General features: G+C 42.6%; 1 protein-coding gene across 5 annotated transcripts in view; it reads left to right on the top strand.

Moving 5' to 3' along the window:
- CCDC141 (coiled-coil domain containing 141) overlaps positions 1 to 25,905 on the top strand; it is a 202,846-nt gene that overhangs the window by 164,402 nt on the left and 12,539 nt on the right. For all 5 annotated transcript variants that reach the window (XM_070070578.1, XM_070070581.1, XM_070070582.1 and 2 more), the window contains 7 exons: positions 1,576 to 1,764; positions 2,608 to 2,787; positions 5,426 to 5,575; positions 15,558 to 15,698; positions 16,688 to 16,882; positions 18,556 to 18,739; positions 21,702 to 21,814. In XM_070070578.1, coding sequence (XP_069926679.1) covers positions 1,576 to 1,764; positions 2,608 to 2,787; positions 5,426 to 5,575; positions 15,558 to 15,698; positions 16,688 to 16,882; positions 18,556 to 18,739; positions 21,702 to 21,814 — 1,152 coding nt within the window. The remainder of the gene's footprint in view (positions 1 to 1,575; positions 1,765 to 2,607; positions 2,788 to 5,425; positions 5,576 to 15,557; positions 15,699 to 16,687; positions 16,883 to 18,555; positions 18,740 to 21,701; positions 21,815 to 25,905) is intronic.

The following is a 25,905-nucleotide window of genomic DNA, read 5'->3' on the forward strand; positions in this document are numbered from 1 at the left end:
TGGGGAAATTGCTATTTTTTTTAAATGAAAGTCTAAAAATCTAGTGTAAAGACACATTTTTCTTACTGTTTTCCTGCCCTCTCCTATGTTTGATGATATACAACATTCAGACTATAAAATGTCCTGAATATGTATGTATCTTAGATCATCTTAATCTATATTCTAAATCAAATTATTAATATAATTAGCATGTTATTGGGTGTAATTATTTACTTGGGGTGTATAGATGTGTTTTAAATTGGGACAACTCAGAACATGTATGAGCAGCCTCTGGCCCAGGGGCTCTGCTGCCCTTGGTCCCTGAAATCACCAGTGACGTCACTGTCCCTATCGACAGGCACCCCAGACTCCTGTCACCATGGCAGGAATGTTGGTGTGCTCCTCATTCACCCTCTCAGAAAGTCCTCACGAAGGATATGGGATGCAAAAGCATGAATCGTGTTCCTGACTGCCGAACACATTGCCTGTTTCTCACTTCCCGCTTCTCCTAAACTTCACATAGCTGTCAACAATGCATTACCTGTCACGTTGTCTGCCAACCTAGATTCCTGATCTTTGCTGCAAAATTAAGATTCCTGTGTTTCTCTCTGCTACTATTTCATAAGTGTTGGCTTTAAAGGGTCTCAGAACTGATGGAAGAGTCCTGGGGGAAGTCTAATTCCTTTTAGTTTCCTTTAAGATGAAATTGGTGTGGAATACAACCGCTACCCCTGCTACACACACACACACACACACATACACACATTATAGCCACCCAGAGAGCTCTCAGGAAACTTGATTAGCCTACATTAACTTTTTCGATATGCCTTACTTGGTTGCATGCGTTTAGGCATGCTAAGTTCCGCTAAGTCAGGACCATGACCAGATGCACTTAACTCCATCACTGTTACATGCGTATGTTTGATTCCCACATGCTCAATTTGAACTTAAAGGGGTCTTTTCATGTCACTCTATGAAAATTAACTTTTTAGTCTAAATAATTACCATTACCTTTACCTTTTATAAACAAGATTGATCCCTGAAATTACAGTAGCAGCCTTTTTAAGCCATCCACTCTTTCCCAGTTCCAACCCCAAATCTGGATTCCGTTAGGGGATGTGAGAGCAGGGCTGGGTCAAGTGGAAGGCAGTTTATCCTTCCCCAAACGCGGTAGCTATTTGTGGATGATGGGCCGGCTGCATTGAAGGCAGTGTATCTACTGAGCCATGCAGCTGATGGTTCATTCTGATCATTCTTGCAGCACAGAGCACAAGTAATCCCCCTACTATATTTTTACCCTTGTCTTCTGTTCATGTTGTTTCCGTAACACCTGATTCTAGACTGTAGTAGATATCAGAGATGACCACAGGGCTTCCTAAACCATCTAAAATATATTTACTTCACAGATGACCAGAATATTTGTTGTGACTTAGGACCATATGACTTTCCACTTTGCCATTTAGCTTGAAAACTCACTGCTTAATTTTTATTTATTTCTTAGAAGATGGAAAAAATGTATTCATATCTTCAAGCACAATACGTGGACTTGTAAACACTGTAAACGCTGGGCTGTTTTTATTGCTTTCAATATTTTAGCAACTGGATGATGAAGTTCAGTACATCATGAATGAATCAGAAGAACTGAGTGGCAAAGGGGCCCCCGTGAGAGAGAAGTCTCAGCAGCTGAAGGACCTTGTCCACCTCCACCAGAAACAGAGAGAGAGAATCCAAGCTTACGAGGTCATCCTGTACAAGACAGTCCAGTTCCACCGAGTCAAGGAAGAGGTAGGGCTTACGGTGGATGTCTGAAAGATCCTGGGATTGAAGAAATAATCCTTATATAATAAAGAAAGCCCACATTGGTTATTCAGGAACTAGAAGTTGACACCACCCAGCCTCTAATTTTGCCTGCATTGTGCTTCTAGCCTGTATTATGTTGCAACCACGAGCTCTTTGTCCCTCAGAGAAAGTACACGCACTCCTAACTCCAAGCTGCCGGCATCCTATAGGTGTCTCTTTGTTACCTAAACCCTATGCCTCCCTCCAACAGTCCTTCCTCATTGGAGTGATTTATTTCTTTTTCTGAATTCCTAGAGCTCTCATTGTTTATTGCACTCATCTGGCACTTTTAGCATCTTGATCTTAATTATTTTTTAATTAATATAATGTTCTTCCACTCTCCTCCCAAGTGTAAACTCTTGAGAGGCAGAAAACAATCCCAATTTTTCTAAATCTCAAGTACTTGACATCATGATGTGCTCAGTGTATCTTATTTGTTAGTTGATTTTATTACAAAAACATCATAGTTATTAGCTTTTTTAGCATAAACTGGGGAGGTACTGACATCCCTGTAACATAGCTTCTGAATTTCCTTAGGTCACAGGCCAAGATCTTGCTAAAGTTTTAGGCTATGCTCCGAAGAGTGTTTTCTTTATTAATAGAACAAACAGTGTTAGCTGCTCCATTTTACCCTATTGGATTTACATATATTAGCTGTAACAGTAATAATTGTGGATGGAATTATCAGCATTTCAACCAGCTAGTGAAATGTTATGGCGAATAGTTTTTTTTTTTTTTAAACTGCCTTCCTATGGAGCCCAGGTTAACTGTCAATGCCCTAAATTCCAGCTGGGGCGTCTCATCAGTTCAGGAGAGGACGAGTTGCCGGGGCAGCTGAAGGACTTGGATGACGCACACGGTGTCCGGGTTCACCTTGGCCGCTCTCAGGAGAAGCAGGCCCACGTGGACAGTCTCCACAAGCTGGCGCTTTCCTTAGGAGTGGGCATCATCTCAGCAGTGCAGTGGCCTGTAAGCATCTTGGAGCCTAATGCTTTCGATTCTGTTTGTTTGCTTGTTTCCTTCTAAAGGCGGAGACACTGAAGAGATCTTCCCTCCACTGCTTCATTTCTCAAATGCCTGCAGTAGCCCTGGCTGGGCCAGGCTGGGGCCAAGAGTCCAGAACACAGTGCAGGGCTCTCCTGTGAGTGACGGGGACTCAGAGGGTGTGCACAGCAGGAACCTGGACTTGGAAACTGAGTTGAGACTTAACCTCCAGCATCCCATGCGGCACCTTCACTGCTGCTGATTAGCCACTGAGCCAAACGCCCACCCCATGCCTAATTCTAACTGAGGCTTGTGCCGTAAGTGCAAGGGAATAATCAGACTGCCTGTTAATCACAAACCCATTCAATCACTGAGATAGTTGTTTAGGGTGAGTTTCTACTACTTATGCCAAGAGAAAAAAAAAATCAAAAATATGAAACTCTTCATTAACCCATCTATTGTCATTGCTGATTTTTGAGAGTCCTTTTATTGTAGAGCTGCGCGGGTGACAGTTTGTTTTTTTGCAGTGAAATGTTTCTAATATAGCTATGGAACTAAGGTTTTAATTTTATTAAGCTTGGATTAATTTAAATTTAAACTTAAAAACTGATCTTCAATATAGTTATTGAAAGCTCATGTTAGGATCAACTGGAATATGTGATTCTATTTTTGAAGCTGAATTTTATGAAATTTAAATACAGATCAAATACTTTTGATGAAAACTTAGCAACAACTGAGATACACTCAAAGTATAAAATATACAAGTAAGCCCAATTTCAAAGGATATGAAAAAATCTTAGTGTTATTTGTATATTGGTAACATGCTAGAATGATATCAGAACATATTTGTTTAAACTGTATCATTTGTTAATTTCACCTGTTTTTAATTTTTTTCTTAAAAATTTTTATATAAAAATCATACATATTTGTGGGATCCTTTGTGATATTTTGTTATATGTATACATGTGGAATGCCCAGTCAGGGTAAATATATTTATCTTTTCAAGCATTCAACATTTCTTTATAATGAAAAAACCCCAATCCCTTTTAGGATTTTTTAGAGACAAATATATAGCAATTTAGTATTATTTATCTCTGCCCTACTGTGCAATAGAGCCCTATAACTTTTTATTCCTATCTGGTTATTATTTAGTACCCATAAATCAGCTTTTTCCAGTCCTTGTTTTCCTCACTTCCTGCTTCAGCCTCTGATAACCACAGTTATATTTTTAACTTCTATGAGAACACCTGTTTTTTCTGGACTCCACATACGAGTGAGATCACGTGGTACTTATGTTTCTGTGTTTGCCTTATTATAGCCAAGGACCTCCAGTTTGTGCATGATTTTGCAAATGACATGATTTCATCCTTTTTCATGGCTGAGTAATATTCCTGTGGCTCTCTGTACCACGTTTTCTTATCTATTTGCCAGTGGATAGACACTTGGCTATTTCCATTCCCTGGCTGTTGTGAATAGTGCTGCAGTAAACATGAACGCTCAGATAACTCTTCAACATGTGGGATTCATCACCTGGTATTTCCTTTTTCTACAACTACTGGAAAATTTTCGGTGGGTTTTTGTGGCTCTCCTTATGTGTCTGTTGGACAGTACTGCTTTAGAGTTGCAGATCTGAAAAATCAGCTGAAACTTGGGGCTTACTGAGCCAGGACTCTCACTGGAGGCTGAGAGAAGCTGGCTGCCTGATCCCTAAAAGCTGGGAGAGGAGGAGCCTCTGTCCCCTGGCTCCAGCTGCGGCACTGGGCAGCAGTCATTGGATCTGCTTAATGCTGCTGGACAGACTTCCACAGAGGAGCCTGAGAGAGAAGGCATATCTCCAGATCAGATTTCCATAAATAGTATACTGGGCTCTGGTTTTTAAAAAGCCCTCCTTGTGGAGAGAGCAGATTATGTTTATTTGATCAGTATACATACCATTAATAAAATCATAGCGGCCAATTTTATTTTAAAGCTCATTTAAGAGATCCACTAAATTATATGGAATTCAGTGAGCCTAAAGTCTTTTTCTTTAAGCTGAAAGATACCAAATTACAGAGTATCTGTTGTAGTTAATAGATTCTACTTGTGCCAGGAAGGAGCTTTCTTTCTCTGGAGTTTTATGTTATTAGTCAATTTATTTTAAAATGGAAGAAGAAAGTCAGAAATCTCACTTTGCACAAATAATGTAAATTGTTCTCCAATCCTTGTCCTGCCTTCACCCCAGCAGCCCCTGTGCGCAGAGCAGAGACTGGAGCACTTGCATAATGAACCTGAGGTGAAGCTCAAGTCGACAGGAAAATTACAGGGCAGACGCCAAATGTTTCTAATGCATATTTTATGCCTTTTGAAGAAAAATTATATGTTATAATGAATGGTGTCTCCCAGGAGTGGGGTGTGATGAGCAGATCTTTAAAACCGAGCTTCGAGACTAGAAATGGCTCTCCGTAATGTTGGTGTCTGGCTTCTTTTTGAGATAATTGCATTCCAGTATGTTTAAGGTAACATACAGCAGGACCTGGGTCTTTCTCCAAAAGTGTCGCGTAGGAGTTGCATCATGCAGGTGAACAGCGTGCTTGTCTCCTTTCTTCCCTTCCTTTTGTGACTTCCGCTTGTCTTTCGTTTGCAGAACTGCTCCAATGTCTCTGCGAAGAAGCTGCAGCAGCAGTTGGAGAGCCTGGGGGAGGACAGCAGGGTCTGGACCGCCCGAGCCGAGGAGCGGGCGCGGACCCTGTCCCGCAGCCTGGAGTACTGTAGCACAAGAGATGAGATCCACGAGGTGCGGGGACCGTGAGCCTGATGCGTCCCAGAAGCTGCTCCGCAGCCTCCAGTGTGCGCACCCCCACACACACCTGCACACGCCACATGACACATGCGCCATGGGTCCGGAGCCTTTCCCCTCCGCCTTGTCCTTGACCAAACACTAGCCTCAGAGCCCCGGAATTTTGTCATTAATGTGTTGTCAACACATAGAAAAGCCTAGCGTGGAGCGTGACAGTTTTCTGTCGTTGCTCGTATTTGGTGGTTTGATGTTTGCTTCCCGTCCCCTGTCCCCCCTCAAACGCTGTTGGCAGTCATTTGCTTGAGTGGATCCAGTCTTCCAGGGCACAGAGGAGAGGGTGACACTGGCCCGTGGCAGCCAGCTCCAGCCTGCTGAGATTCTATTTAAGTACCATTGACTCACGGTGAAGGGGGTGCGGAAGGCAGGGGAGCAGGCTCTTTGCTTCCGAGGCTACAAACTCTTATCTCCCAAGTCGAGTGGTTGGCTTCATGTAGACTTAAGCTGAGTGGCTTTTCTGGTTAGAGAACTCCTGGAGAAAAAGAAAGAACACATAGAAGTGCTCTTCTACGTGCATGCACCCCCTGGGCACAGCTCCCCCCCTCCCCCTCCGCTGTAAACAGTTCCAGCCCCTGGATGCTCACCGAGCCACAGCCGCCAGCTGTCACTACCTAGGCTTTTTATTCCAAGGCTTCCTGTCCTGGAGAAACAAACGCAGATAGAACAAGTCTTTAATTCTTGACTGGGCGTTGATAGCAGAACTCAAGGGTACCCACGATTTCAGAGTGAGTTCCATTTCAAGCAATGTGTTTATGAGTTCTTCACGCAGTAAGTCCACAGGAAAGGGAGCGGTAGAAAAGGAGGTGGGAGACCTTCTTGAACTTTCTGTTCAGGCCCAGTTTACGTAATCTGGGCCTGGCAAATACCAAATGTTATCACGCAGTGCTAAGGCATGGGCTAACATGTGGGTGACCAAGCTTGAACAGTGTTCTAGCTTGACGCTCCCCTTCCCACAGGCCTGCCTTTTGGGGGGCCCCCAGGCTGGTGCAGGCAAGAACTCCCCTGGAAAGGAAGTGCGAGAGGAGGAGAGTAGGGCTGGCCACCTTGGATTTTGCTCACCGGGCCGGAGGCAGGACTGAAGAGCTGGGGACGACTCTGGTGTTAGTGTGCTGCAGGGGTGTAGAGGTTCTGCTGGGAGAGTCACGTTGGGCTGGAGCCATGTGAACTCCTTCAGGGTCGGACCCGCGGTGTAGACCCCTGTGTATGGAAAGGCCTTTCCTGATTCCAGTCCCGCAGCTGACACTGCCATCAGGTCTTGTTAAAGAAAATAGTCAAAGTGCTTTAGTTTCCCCAAGACTGTAAAACGTGTGTTTATGACAACGGAAACACTTTTTTTTAAAATAATCTTTCCCTGGAGTTATCGGATATCTGTTTCCTTCTCTCCTCCTTCCATCCCTCCTCCTCCTGCACTTGTTCCTCGTCCTCCCTCCTTTTGTGTGCCTTTGTCTTGCCAGTCATCTCTCTCCCTGCAGCGATGGTCCAACTCTATATTTACTGGAAGCCCAAGTGGAGCAGGCTAAGGGTTACTCCCGGCCCCCTCTGGCGCAGTGCCATCTCTCTGAAAAGCTATGGCATTTGTAGAGCTGGGTCTCCCTGTTCAGGCCCTTCTAGCAGAAATTCTATTTACAGAGGCAGCCTCATGATGAACTTGTGCTTGGAGCCAGCCAGCCAGAGTGACAGATGTCCCTTCCAGGCATAGTAGGAACACCCCAGGATTGTCTGTACTGCATCAAGGCAACCAGATACATACAGATTTGATTTAGGGATCATATATCATTTTAACATGCTCTTAAATACTAAGAGAATTTGCCTTCCCGTTTGCTTCTTTCTCAAACCCAACGAATCTTTGCTGAAAGATAGTTTCACATTTATAAGACCTTTGCCGACCTTGGATCTGTTTTACCTTTCCTTCTTTTGGTAGAGATATAGTGGACATGTCAGACTGTTCTCTCCACACCCTGGACTATTCAACCACAAGCCCAGGAAAAATCATCAGAAAGAGTATTTTTGGTGCCCCTTAGTAAAACAGAGAAGTGTTGCGTTCTAGTTTATGATGTAAATATCAGAGTACAAACATAAGTTTCCACAGTGGTAAGAATAGTTGACATCTGGATACTATTAGTTATAGTATCATTATTAGTATTAAAATATTGTGTACATTTCAAATATTATGTAAAACTAAATATAATATGTTACGCTAAATATTTTTCCATATAGGAAAATAGCATCAGATGCCTTGCCAGGAAATGAGACCAAGTGTAACATTTGATTTTTAAAGTTTATTTAAACACTTTGTTCTGCTTCCAGTATGATTCAAGTGATTCTTTGAAGATCGCAGACCCTGAGCTGCAATAGACTTTGGAGAATTGTGGTTCAACATCTTCATTTTTTATGAGGAATGGGTGTATGCTCATGATTCTCATTTGAAAAATGTGCTGAGGAATACAGAGTTCCTGTCACAGGATTCCAGGGCGTCAGCTTTGAGCCAGAGACTCACTGGTTGGGCACCGACACACTTGTCATTTGCTAAACTCAGAATTCATCGTTCAGATAATGTTGTAGTCCCATTCAACCCCTGCCTGATTTAATTTTAGAAGTATCCTTTTCCTATGTCTTCTTCTTCCATTCCTATTTTCTGCCATATCTGTTTTGAGAGTTGTTTTAAAATTTCCTTTTTTATTTGGGAGAGTAAGAGAGCATGCGCACTCCCGTCGCTGTTTCGCTCTCACAACAGCAGGGTCTGGTCAGGCCAAAGCTAGGAGCTAGGAATTCAGGCCAGGAGTCAGTGGCAAGAACCAAACTACTTGAGCCATCACTGGCTGCCTCCCAGAGTGCATATTAACAGACACTGGAATCAGGAGCAGAGCCAGGACCTGAACCCAGGCACTATGACATGGGATGCAAGAATCATAGCAACTTAACTGCTAGGCATAACATCTGCCCCCATATAAGATTTCATTGTGATTTGATATAGCAGAACTTTTCATTTGGTTATTTCAACAAAAATATCCTTTTTGACTATGCTATAGCTAACAATGTGATTTTGACTGCATTGAAGGGCTTTAGAGAAGAACACAATACCTGCAAAAAAAATAAAATACATAGCTAGAAATGGGCTTTTTTCATGGACCATGATGTTCCTTAAAACAATGAAAAATGATTTAATGCATTGATTATTTTCAAGTAAAGAATATTCTAAAGCTTCATTCTAGGAAGCAGGAAATTGTAAAAGCTCACCCCCCCCCACCGCCCCCATGTCTACCTACTAGCTACTAGACTGCTAGATTTTTTGGAATTTTTCTACCTATTTCACACAAAGATATATTTTTAATGCATGAATGTTGAATATTTCTGTACATTTTCTTGCTTAGCTGTATAAGTTGTTTTTACCCAAAGTGTTATACACATTATTTTCTGGCATATTCCAAGACTGAAGGGCATAGTAAGTTACTCATTCTTTACACATCTACATTTAAAAATGTAATAAGTTAATATTGAGCACCTTTTCTTTCAAACTGGCCAAAAAATGACCTTTGTATTTGCATGATGTTAATGAAAATTTGTAAATAGAGGCTCTTCTCATGAGTCACAAGCAGTACTTTGCTGGAAAGAATAGTAATGACAGAATCAAGTCAGTATCCAATTTCTCAAAATAAGTTTTCCACACAGAGACTCTCAGATAATTGTGTTCTTTTACCCCTCAATTTTCCACTGCAACAACATCTTGTCCATGAGGAAGTCAGCTGAAATGGACGTAGCATATACAGTCCATACTTTGGCCATATGTTCAAGTGGCACCAATTCTGTTTTTTTTGTTTGTTTGTTTGTTTGTTTGTTTTTTGACAGGCAAAGTGAACAGTGAGAGAGACAGAGAGAAAGGTCTTCCTTTGCCATTGGTTCACCCTCCAATGGCTGCCGCAGCCGGCGCACCGCGCTGATCCAATGGCAGGAGCCAGGTACTTCTCCTGGTCTCTCACGGTGTGCAGGGCCCAAGCACTTGGGCCATCCTCCACTGCACTCCCTGGCCACAGCAGAGAGCTGGCCTGGAAGAGGCGCAACTGGGACAGAATCTGGCACCCTGACCGGGACTAGAACCCGGTGTGCCGGTGCTGCAAGGCGGAGGATTAGCCTAGTGAGCCACGGCGCCGGCCTACCAATTTTGTTTTTTCGGTTTAGATAAACTACTCACCTGAGTTGCAGAAATACATGTCACATTAGAAGCAGTAAATTAGAATAGAGGGATGGGGCCACTGAAGACACCTACACAATTAATAAACTTAAAATTGCCTGATGTCATGTGGCACTTTGCCACTGACAGAATGACTATAGACAGCTACCCGCTGGCAGGAAGAGGGGCAGTTTATAGAAAGGTCAAAATACTCAGTAGGGGAGCTTGATGGTGTAGGACAGACAATAATTACTTTCCAAATTTTACCCTGAGTTTATCACATCAAAAAAAAAAAAAAAGTCTACATTATCTTGCTTCAACAAATGTTGTTGGTGCAGGGCATTTAGCTTAATGGTTAAAAAATTGGTTAAGAGGCCCCTGTTCCATATTGGAGTACCCTGGTCTGATGCCTGACTCTGGTTCCTGACTCCAACTTCTTGTTGATGATGAAGCTGAGAGACAATGGTAATGGCTTAGGCAACTGGGTTCCTGCCACCTACATGGGAGACCTGGATTGAGTTCCCAACTCTTGGTATCTGGCCATCATGGCCAGCAGATGGGAGTGCTCTCTCTCTATCAGTGTCACAAATAGACAGATAGATAAATATCTCTAATGTAGAGACACCATCCCAGGCCATAAGAACACAGATGCCCTCAGGGATCTTGAGTCCAGTGAGAATTAAACCCCAGGGACATCATAGATAGAGGCCCTCAGTAACCAGGGCTCCATCCTGGGTCTCTTGGGAAAAAGGACAGGAAAGATTATAATCTGTTCTGTAGACATCCATCTTATAGCATTAAAATCTCTTAAAATTTCTGTATTGATATCTGCAAAATAACTATGATTTTCTTGAAGGTTATAGAAAGCTGAAGTTTAACATGTCCGGAAAACAAAACTTCACAATATATTGGAAGACATAAAGCAGAGGCATGGATCAGATCCTTTTTTCGGTTAAAGATTTATTTTATTCATTTGAAAGACAGGGTTACAGAGAGAGGTAGAGACAGAGAGAGCGAGTCTTCCATCCACTGGTTCACTCCCCAAATGGCCACAACAGTGGAGCTGAGCTGATCCGAAGCCAGGAGCCAGGAGCTTCTTCTGGGTTTCCCACATGGGTTCAGGGGCCCAAGGACTTGGAGCATCCTCTGCTGCTTTCCCAGGTGCATTAGCAGGGAGCATGATTGGAAGTGGAGCAGCCGAGACTCAAACTGGGTGCCCATATGGCGCTGTAGCCCAAGGCTTTAACCCACCGAGCCGCAGCATTGGCTCCCAGATAAGATATTTCAATGAGACCTGCTGCCACCTCCAATTCACGATAGAGCCACTGTCTTGTCTTCCCAAGTTGCCCACTTTCTGTAGCTCCATGGCCTGCAGCACAGGAAGACAGCGGTAAGAGTGCAGAATGGAGGAAGGCCAGGGAACTTGGTCCTGAAGGGGCCTTTTACCTTTAATAATGGTGGCAAGTAAGTTGGGTTGAATTTTGAGTCATTCAGTCTTTTCCTCTCAAATGCAAGCACCCCTAGAGCCTTCTGTTCCTGAAAATGAGCAGCAGAAAGCTGTTTTTGTTTTTTTTTTCCCCAGAGTGGCTGATAAAAGCAGCAGACATTGAGAAAGATGAAAATTGATGACTTGCTTTGTAGTTTTGCTCCCAGCCAAATGGGTGCCACAGTTCTAAGGAAAGGATTGAAAAACAATGCATTTCTTCCCCTTTAAAATGTCCCATGTTCCTTTCACACTTGGCCCTGCCAGCCACAAACTTAACAAATACATTCTTGTGCCAAAGCTGCCTCAACTGGCTTAGTCAAGGCTAAAAATAGCAAGCCAGCCTCGCTGGTCAGCAGCCCCTTTCCCCCCGCTGCGCTTCTCAGAGTAGCTTCGGTCATGTCTCACTTTGAGAGGGGGCTTGGCTTAAGGCATGCTGGGAAATGTGGCGAAGAGGTTCATTCTGTAGCTTCAGAAGAACTGCAGTTTCTAAATCTTAGTCACTTTTTGTCCAATTATAGCTATTTTGACATTGCTTATTCCATAGCAAATATAGAAGAGCTGAGCAAGACAAAAGATAGGAAAAATCATTTCTCCAGGTTTCCCGAGACTTTAGAAATGTCATTAATATAAACTATAAGATTTGTGATAAGGTAAAGCTTTTCCCACCCCAAGCTGTGGGTGTTTTTTTCTGCCTCTGTGTGGAGGTGGAGCAGTTGTCCTAGCCGTCCCCACCATTCCCCATTGTTGACAAGCTAACTAAAGTTAGAAACAGCTGCATGGACAATGATAGCACAGCCAAGCAACCATAGCACTCGGCTCCCTTAAACATATGACACAGTTATGCGGGGATTAGATGGGAACATAAGTTTTCAGATTGGAATGTGCGGTAGGAAACGCGGGGCCGGGCATTTCAGGTGCCCAAGGAAGTTCGTGCAGGCTGCCCTCCACTCGTATCTGCAGTGGTCCTGAGTCCCACTTGGAAACGACACGGGGGGCTAGAGTTCTACATGGATTTCCAGAGGACTCAAAGAGCGAAGTGCCAACAGCGGTGTCAGGGAGCTCGTGTGTCAGAAAGAAGCTGATCCCGTCTCACATACCCCTGCTGTCATGAGCCTTCTCCGGCCTTGTAAGTCATCTGCAGTGACAGTGCACACTCCGAAGCCAAGAGAACCGCACTCACTGGCTGGGGCTCTGACACTGCGTAAACCAAGCTCACCTGAAACCTTGTGCTGTAGAAGTAGGCATTAAGGCTCCGCCTTTCTCGGTTCCTCGTAGAGTGTTTCAACAGGCTTAGAGAGTTCCCATGAAGCAAATGAAAGCCAGTGGTTTGCCAGCTTCACGATAGACCCCACCTTCCTTCCTTTAGACTGAAGCCTGTAATGTCAGTCATGCTTCAGTAAATCAAAGTAAGAACGTGAAGTTGTATTTTCCAGTGGATAAGTGTCCGTGATAGGACTTGTTTTCTCTTCCTTTCTTTTATTTTTAATTGTGGTAAAATGCACGTAACCCAAAACTGACCGCCTTAACAACTTCATGTGTATGCTTCAGTGGTATTTCATATAGGCACACTGATGTGCAGTCAGCACCACTACCCAGCTACAGACCTTTTTCATCACGCCAGACGGACACTCAGTACTCACTAAGCAATAACTTGATATGGGGGAAGGGTTTTAAAACAGTTTCGGATTTACTCACAGGTAGTGCTCACTACATTTTGTTGCAGATTATGACTTTAGGGGACCTATTCACATAAGACTTGCCAAGGTCTTATGTGAGGAACTAAATATGTAATTTTTAAATTTCTCAATCCTATGAGAAATTAAGAATATTTATCCTCTTTACTAAAAATCAGTCACTGAATGTCATAGAATGTAAATATTAATTATTTCATAAATAACCAACTGAGTATCATCTTTTAAGGATTTTCCTGAGTTCTAATAGAATTTTTAATTTTAAAATTTTTTAAAAGATTTATTCATTTGAAAGAGTCACAGAAGTAGAGACAGACAGAGGGCTTCCATCTGCTGGTTCATTCCCCAAATGGCTGCAACGGCCAGAGCTGAGCTGATCCAAAGCCAGGAGCCAGGAACTTCTTCTGGGTCTTCCACATGGGTGCAGGGGCCCAACGACTTAGCCATCCTCTGCTGCTTTCCCAGGTGCATTAGCAGGGAGCTGCATTAAAAGAGGAGCAGCCAGGACTCAAAGTGGCACCCATATGGGATGCTGGCACTGCAAGCTGGGCCTTAACCCTCTGTGCCACTGTGCCGGCCCCTTAATTTTTAGATTTTAAACTATAGCCCTTTCCACTCATTTTGAAAATTTCTGGTTTATTAATTAAGATGGTTTATGTGGTCTGTGTTCCTCATTTAGTGTGTAGATAAAAACTATTGTTCAGCAATTTCATTTATTATATACAATAACATTGATTAACTGAGTTAGATGCAAAAATTGCAAGAAGGTAATAATTAATGTGTATGCAAATCTTCTTCTTTTTTTTTTTTTTTTTTTTTTTTTTTTGACAGGCAGAGTGGACAGTGAGAGAGAGAGAGACAGAGAGAAAGGTCTTCCTTTGCTGTTGGTTCACCATCCAATGGCCGCCGCGGCCGGCGCACCACGCTGATCCGATGGCAGGAGCCAGGTGCTTCTCCTGGTCTCCCATGGGGTGCAGGGCCCAAGCACCTGGGCCATCCTCCACTGCACTCCCTGGCCACAGCAGAGAGCTGGCCTGGAAGAGGGGCAACCGGGACAGAATCCGGCGCCCCAACCGGGACTAGAACCCGGTGTGCCAGCGCCGCTAGGCGGAGGATTAGCCTAGTGAGCCGCGGCGCCGGCCTGTGTATGCAAATCTTCTAATGCTTTACCAGTGATCATCTCCCAGAAGCATTAAAGATAAGGTCAAGGTGTTATTCTCACTAAGAGCATTTTGAGAAAGCATACATTTTCTTGGACAGGTCTACTTTCCTGATTAGAAGTCTAAATCCAGAGTGTACATGGCCTTTACTGCCTCTCAAATAATTTGTTTTCTTGTCATTGAAAAGAGTTTTGATGGTCTTCTGCCTTTCTTGTCATAGCTCTAAGTTATCAACCATGATGTTCACTCTTGCTGTTAAATGCCTCTTTATAATCTAAGGTTTATGTTTTCTGTGTACTTCTCTTTGCCTATAATGCAAAGAGAGCTGCCTGTCAATATGCCTATCCTCCTTGAATATAGAGAAGGGAAGAGATAGTGGCGTGTTTCATGGAACTGCATTGCTTAGAATTTGGGTGCATTGCTAAAGTTGAACTGTTCTTAAGACTGTCATAATCAGACCTTATTCACAATGTAAAGCCAGACACTCTGTTTATATGCAAGCTACTCATCATTGCCAACAACTCTCACTCTACACTTTTGTTGTTGAAGGACTTCTCCTTTTAATGGCCTATATCCAAGAAGTAAAACTCTTCTGGACATTTCTCATGAAAAATCATTTTTAATTAACAAATTCTTTCCTACTAAATCTCCTATTTGATCTTCTCTTTCACTACACCAGTGTCTCAGTGTCAACACTTCACTGGCCTCTTCAACAGGAACAGCTCCTTGAACCTTCAATAAATGTATACATGATGTCTGTAAGAGAGAATCTGGAGACATGAGGAGATCTGGGACAGATATTAGCACACAGAGAACAGCATCAGTGAGAAGGGGCCAATGTTGTGGCACAGGTGGGGTAAGCTGCCCACTTGTGCCACCAGCATCCCTTATCGGAGTGCCAGTTTGAGTCCTGGCTACTCTGCTTCCAATTTAGCTTTCTGCTAATGCACCTGAAAAGGAAGTTATGGATAGCCCAAGCACTTGAGTCCCTGCCACCCATGTGGGAGACCAGGATGGGGTTCTTGGCTCCTTGCTTTGGCATGGCCCAGTCCTGGCTGTTGTGGCCATTTAGAAAATAAAATGGAAGTGGATGGAAGATCTTTCCAACTCTCTCTGTCACTCTGCCTTTTAAATAAATAAATCAGTCGTTGAACGTCTGTGTATGATATGTTAGGAATTTTCTTGCTTAGGGGTTAAAGGGATGTTCTATAGTTGTAATTCCAATTAAAATTATAAAGTATTAAAAATTATAATTACTCATTTGAGAGGCACATTTAAATTCACATTACGTTTCACTTAGATTTATTTTCTATTGAAACTCTGTATTTTGAAGATTATGAATATTTTGAAGTGTTGATTTATTACAAATGAATATTAGTCCTCATTTTAAGAGTTATTTTTCTTTTTTAAACTGCAGCTCAAAGATTCATTCAAAGATATCAAAAAGAAATTCAACAATTTGAAGTTTAATTATACTAAAAAAAATGAAAAAGCTCGAAATCTGAAGACTCTTAAGTATCAAATTCAGCAAGTTGATACATATGCTGAAAAAATGCAGGTAATGTGAAAGTATTGTGTGTGTGTGCATGAGCACTTGTACTACTACAATTATTGCAAAATAATTTTGCATTTCAATTCTACGTGCCTAATTTTTTTTTCTAAATAAGATTGGGACTAAAAGGGCAGTTTACCATCTTTACAACAATTTCATTGTATGTAATATATAATAGGTTGATTTATCTCTTGAGGCAGCTCCAGAATGGTTTCTCTCAAACCTACTCAACTTTTCCTCCAACACATATACCTTTTTACCTCCCTCTTCCTGAGCTGTCTGATTCAGGAGCTTCTTACACTGCTCTTGTAGTCTCTTGATGATCATATGCACTGGCTAAATGGTTTGGATGCCTTTCCAAGGAGACATTGATCTTTTGGAGGGCAAATATTTGATATTTTAAAAAGATTTATTTTGTTTATTTGAAAGATGGAGTTACAGAGAGGACAGGGGGTGGGGGAGAAATAGAGAGAATTTATATATTCAGGTTCATTCCCCAGATGGCAGCAATGGCTGGAACTGGTACAGGCTGAAGCTAGGAGCCAAGAATTCTATCCAGGTCTCCCATGTGGGTAGCAGAAGTTCAAGTACTCAGGCCATCTTCTGCTGCTTTCCCAGGCATATTAGCAGGGAGCTGAATTGGAAGTGGAGCAGCCGGGACTGGAACCAGCGCTCATCTGGGAAGCCACTGCTGTAGGCTGCAGCTAGACCCTTTGTGCCACAGCACTGGCTCTCCCAAGCATTTGATTTTGGTTTTATGATCATTGTCTTTTTAAAATTTTTTAGATTATCATTCTCAAAATCTGGAGAAGACCCTGTTATAAAATATAAATTTTCCATGAATTGTTAGAATGCTGAATTAAAAGAGCTGTAAGAAAATCTGCTGTTTCCAAGCCACATTTGTGGCGAAAGCTACAAAAAAAATTTTAAAATGTTTTTCTCTCACTAATATCACAAATAAAAATTGAATGCTGTTTTAAAACTCTTTTGTACAGGTTTTGAAAAGGAAAATAGAGAAAGTTGGTAATAGAATTTCTGATACATTCTTGAATTATCCAAGTAACAAAGTTAGTGTCCTTTTGGAAGCCATGAAGGATTTGCAAAAACATGTGGATGACTTTGACAAAGTTGTTACAGATTACAAAAGGAATTTGGACCTGATCGAGCATCTTCAGGAAATAATAGAAGAGGTATCTTGTAATGCTATCCTCTTTGTAATTTGTTCTTAAGGTTTATTTTATTTATATGAAAGGCAGAGTTACAGAGTAAGTGAGAGAGAGAGAGAGAGAGAGAGAGGTCTTCCATCTGTGATTCATTCCCCAAATGGCTACAAAGGCCAAGGCTGGGCCAGGCTGAAACCAGGAGCCAGGAGTTTCATCCAGGTCTCCCACGTGAATACAGGAGCCCAAGCACCTGAGCCGTCTTCCGCTGCTTTCCCAAGTGTACTAGCAGGAAGCTGGATCGGAAGTGGAGCAGCCAGGCCTGAAACCAGGCCCCTTGTGAGATGCCAGGGCCGTCCATAGGCAGTGGCTTACCCCGCAACACCCAGTGCTGGCCCCTCTTTTTATAAGGTTTTAAAAAATTATTTTGCTATTTTAAGACTGTTGCATTAGCTACTACTGTCATTAATTCTGTGACTCATACTCCTTTTCATGATTATTCCCATGAGATATTTTCCTAAAGTAGAATTGCTGGAGCAAAAGCAGCCAGTGGTTATAAGGTTTCCTTTATTATGTTTACCAATTTATCTTCAGAAAGGTTTCACCAAGTTACTTTAACCAGCAGTGTATGAGAGTGCACGTTTCTCCATAATCTCATCAGTTCAAGATATTTAACCATTATGAAATTATGTTAATTACTGGTCATCTGTTTAAAATAATCAAAATAGTTTGTTTACTTCACAGAAGTTGAAAATATTTAGGGAAAAGTGACACTGTGGTTTATGAAGTACAGAAAGTTATTGTTGGTGTTATTTTTGTTATTGTCAAGAGCATGAATTGTAGTGTATGCGTAAAATATGCAGAAGTTGCCAAGTGAGAGTTATCTCGTGCTTCATGGGGAAGAACCCCTGCACTTAAAGTTCTTGAATGTTCCTAGTTGTCCGCTGTTCTGAGGCGCACAGTGTCTAACAGAGTTGAGTGTTTAGGTTAAACTCCACTCTGGGGAGGTGAGCTGATCATTCCTCTGCTTCAGACCTGTAGGATTGCTGTGGCTCTGTGGCACTTGTTTAGAAACAGCTCCTAACAGGGTCTTGTGTCTCTGTTTCTCACCTGGCGTGAGTGCTTTGAGCCTGGCTCAGACATGCCTCCATCACAGTCCTTTATTTTCAGTTCTCCGCTGTGCTTTGAACATATGACTGAATGCCGTCTATTTAAAAAGGTGACACACTGTTTGTGGATGATATTTCCTTTATCCACAAGCTGAATCTCACTTTCAGAAGAGATTGTATTTATTAGAGAATCAGGCAATACTTTACTCATGTATTATTGATGAGAATATTGTGTCAACTCATTATGCTGCATTTCGAGTGCTTTGGCTTTTTTCTTTCCCTTTTGGGTTCCACTTAGTGCCAAATGCTTTTTTATGTTACTTGTACTTGCAGTTGTCCTCTCAGGGATTATATTTTAGGCAAACCTAAGAAGGTAGGAGAATCAAACATATTTCCCTACATTTCTTATTTCTGCCTCTACTATCCAAGTCTAAAAGTGTATGTTCATGATTTTTCTTTATTCTGACTTAGAAAGTTTGAAGCCCTTGGGAACATGAAGTTTGAGGAAGTTCAAGTGTAACACTCCGCTGGCTAAAATTAACTTTAGAAGGATGGCAGCTCTTGAATCTGTGCTTTGTCTCATTGTCGATTTAGTGTCACTTTTGGTATGAAGACGCAAGTGCCACGATTGTGAGAGTTGGAAAATATTCCGCAGAGTGCAAGACGAAGGAAGCCGTGGAAATTCTCCACCAGCAGTTCCAGAAGTTCATCACACCCTCGGTGCCGCAGCAAGAGCAGAGGCTCCGGGAAGTCACCGACCTGGCTCAGCGCTTGTATGGTGAGCTCTCGCCTAAGGTCGCCAGCGATTTGCCATTGAGCAGATCCATCGGGAACCTAATTCAAGACAGGCAGAGCAGAGCAGCAAGCCTTCCGGTCCTCACTCAACAACCTGAACAGGGAGCAGGCTCAGGGGAAAGAGCCTACAGCCAGCAAAGGCAAACCGTGGGGGCCAGAGGCGGGCATCGCACCACGGGAGGTTAAGCCCTACTGACTTAGCCACCTTGAAACATCTTTCTTCCCCTTTCTGTTCCCTGCCCTTCCTGTTGTTCATCTCCAGGGCAGTAAAACCAAGGCGGTACTCAACTTATATAGACAAAAATAATACTAATAAAATAAATAAAACCTAATTTCCCACCAGAATGATTCCTTGAAAAAACATTGAAATCCTGCAATACTTCACGTTGGCATAAAGCTGAGACTGATGTCTACGGCCCCCTCCTGCATAGGAGGGTTTGGCTCACAGATTTGAGGAAGAGCTGGACAATGTCCCTTGCCTTCCTCTTACTGTGGCACCAGTGGGAAGCCTCAACTCATCATCTCCCCGTCTGCTTCCCTGTCCCCTGTGATTAGGGGAGAGTACCGTTGTCAGCCTCAGAGGTCCTCCTTTTGGAGAGAGGACCCCATTTAAGACAGCCCTGGGTGACGTGCGGCCTCGAGGGCTCTGAGGAATCAGTGCCGTGCATCCCCTGCTGTCCGTCCTCTGAGACCGAGTCGTTCCCAATGACCAGGCAAATGTAGCCCAGAAAGAGGATAGCAGCAGGTGGCACGGCCTGCTGTTCTAGGGCTGCCTGCAGCTGCTGCTGGCTGTTTTCTTTTATAACATGAAGTTCTGTCTATGGACAGCCATAAAACTTTGACAAATGATGGCTCTCATGCTACTAATATTAAATTATTGAGTGAATTACTCATGATTTTCTAAAGGAAAAGGGTAGAAACATACAAGTAATAAAATATATTGGAGCTGGCATTGGAGTGTAGTGAATAAAGCTGCTGCCTGCAAGGCCGGCATCCCATATGGGCACCGGTTTGAGTCCCCAGATGCTCCATTTCTGATGCAGCTCCTTACTAATGGACCTGGGAAAGCAGAAGAAGATGGCCCAAGTGCTTGGACCCTTGCACCCAAGTGGCTGTTGCAGCCATTTGGGGAATGAACCAGCAGATGGAAGATTCTCTCTCTCTCTCTCTCTCTCCCCTCACTCCATCTGTCCATCCCTCTCTGTAACCTTGACTTTCAATAAATAAATAAATTAATTAATTATTCAAGAAATAGTAAAATATAGATGGAAAAATTACTAAAAACTACTATGACATCTCTTTGTTTTACTCTAAGTGCACTAAAAACCATTGCAGCCTCCCACTCTGCTCCCATGGTACTGTGTATGTTTCTTACTGTATTTTCACACTGTAGTGTGAACTCTTGTTTCTTTGTCTGTTTTCTCCACTGCAGGCAAGCTAAACATATTTCATCACTGTACTACAGTGCCTATTCCATTTCAGAGCATGACAAGTACTCACAAAGATCCGTAATTTCCCTCTCCTCATACATGATCCTGTGTCCTCCTCTGTATTCCTGGCTGATATCACCAGCTGACGTGTTACATGAGTATAATCATGTGTCTGTTGTCTGGATTTCCTTACCAGAGTATACGCTCACAGAAAGAAGCAATAGTGCCTGCTTCATGGCACATGCTGAGTGCCTACAGATGACTTACTGAATGCATAATTTGATTGAATACATGAATGGCATGAGTCTGCATTTGATCAGTATGAAAACCACAGTATATTTTTCAAAATTTCCATAAAGTGAGGTACTCACTGGCCATTCAAGCATTACTAAATCCCAAATTGTAATGCAAATCATTTATCTCAAAAAATATTTTGAGTATCTATTATGAAGACCAGCTGTTGACGTAAAGACAAGTGAGACCTAGTAGAATGCATTCAAGAAATCATAAGTTAGGCCTAAAAGTCATGATACGTTGAATGGAGTGAGAAAGTATGAAATGTGTTTGCTAGGGCTGCCGTACCAAACACCATTGACTGGATGGCCTCAGCAACAGAGTTTTGAGTCCTAGGGATTGGGACTTGTACATATGAATTGGGATGTGAGGAATGACACGTTTCAGCCCAGAGCATAGTGTACTACAGCTGGGCCTAGGCTGAAGAGTCAGACTGTGCTGGGTTTGAATCTGTATCCCTTCAATTATTGTTTGAGACAAAAAGCTCTTCTTGTAGTTCTGAAGTCTGGAAAGCCAAGAGCAAGGTGCTGGCAGGATTGCCTTCTGAGGACTCTCTTGGTTAGCACATGGCTGACCCTTGCTGCATCTTCATAGTCATTCCCCAGTGTCTACCTTCCTGCTTAGAAAGAGATCAGTCATATAGGATCAGGGTCCCCTCTGATCTTAATCACCTGTTTAAAGACCTTATCTATAAACACAGTTACAGCCTCAGGTCCTAGGGACTGGGACTTGTACATACGAATTGGGATGTGAGGGAAGACACGTTTCAGCCCGTAGCACTGTATACTACAGCCAGGCCTAGGCTGAAGAGTCAGATTGTGCTGGTTTGAATCTGTATTCCTTCAATTAGTGTTTGAGTCAAAAGCTCTTCTAGAAGCCTCTGGTCCCTCATTTGTAGCCACAAATGAGGACCAGTGGACTACAGGACTACAGATGAGCAACAGGACGACTGAGGATTGCATTAGAAAATGCTCTTGAAGTGCTTAGTCATAGGCAGATAATATGCTCTTACTACATGATAGCTATTTGTGTTCCTATCCAACGGAGAGACAGAAAATCCAGTTGGGAAAGATTAAGAACATTTTCACAGAGATTTGATATTTGAAGTAGACCTAGAACAGGAGGTAGGGCTTTGGTGACAAAAATATAAAGTAAGGGCTTTTTGTTTTTCCTGTTAAGGATTTGACACTTAAAAATAGTTTTATCCTTTCTCTTGCCCAGGCATGGAAGAAGGGCAGAGATATGCTGAGAAAATTGTGGCAAAACACAAAGAGCTTCTGGAGTCTGTTGGTGAATTATGTGGGTCTCTGACAGAGCTTGAAGAAAAACTGAAGGTAATTTCTTCTTCCTAGAATATGCATTTTCAAGTGATAGAAACAAAAAATGTGTTGATCCAATGTCTTCTTGTGGGCAGATATTCTGATAGAAATTCTCAAAGCACATAATGTACACATTTGTTTTGCAGCTTTCTAACCTAATTATTGGGGTGTTTCTCATAATTAATTCTGTTTCTTTCCCATCACTGCAGAGAAAACTATTGCTGGGAATGAGGGCTAAGCACAATGAAGGTATCTCACTTCCATTTTCATGGATCATATCCTGAAGGCTAAATGTGTGCCATTAGAGCCCCAGCGAAGTCTGTCTCAAGTAGCCGTAGGTTTTTGTTCATAAATAATAGATGTAATCTTTTTCCCTCCATCTTATGACACCAGAGAAAAGAAAATGAATCTTCTGGTGTTATAGTCATTGAACATTTAGCTTCCTGGGAATATTAAACCAATCATTATCACCTTCCACGGAATAAAACATAGATGGAAAAAATATCGAGAAAATGCTTATGTGTCTGTCTAGCGAAATGCAGTTAGAGGAGAAATGCACACGTTGTTTTGTCTATGTCGGGTTAAAAACTGGCTTGATTAATGTTGTTATTACAACTGACTGAAAGAACTGGTGATTTAGGTTGGGAGAATTGCAAGGTAAATCAGGGCAGGAGCTCTAGAGCAAAGCATGGCTGTGCAGGAGCAGCAGCTCCTCAGATTGTTAGACATTTGGCCGGGTAACTTGCTAACATCCCCAGAGTCATATTCCTGGCCTACAACATGGAGCACAGGGTAGTCCTGAGGATTGCATATGAAGACACCTAAGGTTTTGTTGTGATCCTGATGGTTATGGCGGTTTTGCCCTCCAGAGCGGAATTAAATTTATGTCTGTCAACCATTATTTTTTCCTGTTTCTATGTCTGAAACTTGAGGGCCAATTCCATTCCAAGTGTGTGAGTCTTTTAATTAATTGAATGCTCAACCAAATTATCTTTCTCCTTTGTTTAAGAACCTGGGGTGAGCTATGGCATAGCAGTTAGCGCACTACCTGGGATGCCTGTGTCCCATATCCCAGGATCAGGGTTTGAGTCCTGGCTCCGCTCCTGATTCCAGCTTCACTGCTGGGAGGCAGCAGGTGATGGTTCCAGTTGTTGGATCCTTGCCACCTGTGTCGGAAATCCAGCTTGAGTTCCTGGCTCCTGGCTTTGGTCTGGCCAGCTTCAGGTGTTGCAAGCATTTGGAGAATGAACAGGAGATGGGACATGTCTCTGTCTCTCTGTCTCTGTGCTTTTCAAATAAACAAAAGTAAATAAATACAAATTTTAAAAAAGAATCTAGATTTTTCAACTTTGCCATTTTAAATAAATAATACTACATTGAGTATCTTTGGGTGTAGTTTTCTCTGTATTTTCTATTTTACAAACCTACATATAAATCCTCCAAAGCGGATTTGGGAAAATAGTCATGAAATTGTTAATGTCCCATATATCAAGTTGCTTTCTGTAAATGTTGTGTGGTTGTAATTCCACTACTGATGTGGGAATGACTCATATGTCTTGTGTTAACTTTTTCAACATTCGTCACTGTCACTCTCTCCCTGCTTCTACCTCACCCCCTGAGGACCTGCTTTGTCTTCCAGTATGGAAGCTGAGCATCGCTGTTTCCTGTTTTGCATTCTTGCTTGCCTGCAACCTCCTTCCCGTTCGTTTTGTACATCTTCAACTGAATGAAATATTCTCTCCTCAAATGATACCTGTCTCTAGTTTTCCCTTTCACAGCTATTCTTCCCGAAAACCTGTTTTCAAAGCCTCCCCTCAAGTCTTCATTTCCCCCTTCCTCCTCCCTGTAGACAGGGTATTATACTCTCTTTCTCATTTCCAACCCAGCACTTGGATTCCCTCTCTTTTTTTAGAAAGATTTATTTATTTATTTAGAAAGCCAAGTGTCAGAGAGAGAGAGAGAGAGAGAGAAACAGAGATAGGTTCCATCCACTGGTTCACTCCCTGCGTGCCTGCAGCAGTCAGGAACTCCATCCAGGTTTCCCAGATGGATGGCAGGGATTCAGTACTCGGGCCACTGCCTTCCCAGGTGCATTATCAGGGAGTGAGATTGAAAGTGAATGAGCAGGGACTTGAACCGGAACCCGGATATGGGATGTGGGCATCCCAAGCTGCAGCATACATAACCCATGATGTCACAATGCCAGCCTGGATTCTCTTTCATACAAGGTGGGGGTCTCATAATTATACCCCAGTTAGCTAAAGGTCAGCTTAATACTAGATCTGCTAGTATCATTTTATATTTAAAACATTTCAGTACAAACTCTTTGTTGCCTGACAAGAGCAGTTCAGACTCAAAGTTTTCCAATATTCTGAGACTAATTAACTTTCTAAAACATTGTGCATTCATTGCAGTTTCTTTTTGTCCCATTGGTGTAGTACATTCCCCGGGCTTTCCTACTTCTAAACCTTTACTTTCAGTATATGGCCTGTCTCTGTTGATCAGAATTGAACCATCTCTGAAAGCCAGATCCAAGCATCGCCTCTTGCATTAGTTGTTCCTTAACTGCCAGCCATTTAGCTTGCTATAAACAATAGCACAGACCCAGGGGCTTATAAACCACAGAAATGTATTTCTCATAGCTCTGGAGCCTGAGAAGTCCAAGGTCAAGGTGTTGGCAGATTCCGGGCCTGATGAGGGTCAGCTTCCTCAATGACAGCATCTTCTCATTCTAATGTCTCCTGGTGGCAGTCTCAGGCCTCTTATAAAGGCACTGATCTCGTGCCCTGATCACCATTCAAAGGCCCTGCTGCCTAATACCATCACCTTATGGGTGATGATTTCCCCATACAGTATCTGGGCAGACGTGAACATCCAGACCATAATGATCTAGTGCAATTACCATTGCCACCCCAGCCACCCTACTTGGTTGTACTGAAGGAAAAAGTCTAGCCCTGCTCGGTTTAGTGTCCGACACCATGGTTAGCTCTGATCTTTGCCTTGCAAAGCAGGTTCTTGGGTAAGGTTTTGGCACATGTAATAAATGCACAAATAATTAGCACAGAGAGGAATTATTCAGTGGCTCAAAAAGGTTTGATTTCAGTGGGTTTGGAAAAGGGGGAGGGTCTCTCTAGCAAGAGAAAGAGGCATCCGTGCTATCTTTACGAGTTACAGACTAAACAAAAGCTTGTCGATGAATACTTAGCATTCCATACATGTTTGTGTGAAAAGAAAAAATGTCTAGTTCTTATGTTTTTAGGGTTGCTCTTATGGCTGTATTTCACAAGAATTATGAAAAACTGGATCTAGCAATTCCTGTCATGGATGAAATGGTGATAAAAATATTTTCTATTTGTATAGTAATTTGAGACTTACATATTTTCATTTATATTATCTCCAGTGATTTCCAAATGACATTGAGGTAGAAATAAGGCAAATGTTGCTTTTATGGCTTTAGAGGTGAAAGAGCAAGTTCAAAGAGAATAAAAGTACTTCACTTGGGCCCTGCAGTCAGTAGTGGTGGATATGGAACTGAAACTTAGATCCAGTTCAAAACCCAGCATTCTTTCCATAACAGCTGCCATTTTGGGATTAGATAGCAAATGTGTACTTGGGCCGAGTGACTCATCCAGTAATACGAACCAGGTTTGAGTTGAGACTGGAAGTCCAATCTCCCGAGTAGTATGACTCCCTAAGTCCCATGAGACAGCATACCCCTGTGCCTTGCTGAACACACTTGCTTCCCTAAAACTCAGACAGTGGCCAGGTTCCCAGCGGCATAGAGAATTATCCGTTGCAGCATAATCACTACCCTTAACTGGAGTGTTCTGCCCCCTGGGGTCCACATGGCTGCTTTCACCTTGACAGCATGTTCTTGACTCCATATAGTTTGCAAACCCTCACCACAATCACGACTAAAGCTGGGCCCGAGGAAATGCAGGATTAATTCATCTTCACCCACTGAGGCATCCTGTGTTCTCAAGGGTCTGCTTTCACTCCTGTCCCGGTGATGTTGCCTCTGTGTTTTCAAGAGGCTCCCGAACAGAACAGTTTCTTTGTGTAGATTCTCTGCGTCTTGCGTCTTCTCCACCAGAGACCTTTCACTG

The sequence above is a fragment of the Oryctolagus cuniculus genome, chromosome 3 (assembly GCF_964237555.1).
Source record: "Oryctolagus cuniculus chromosome 3, mOryCun1.1, whole genome shotgun sequence".
In the NCBI taxonomy this organism is placed as follows: Eukaryota; Metazoa; Chordata; class Mammalia; order Lagomorpha; family Leporidae; genus Oryctolagus; species Oryctolagus cuniculus.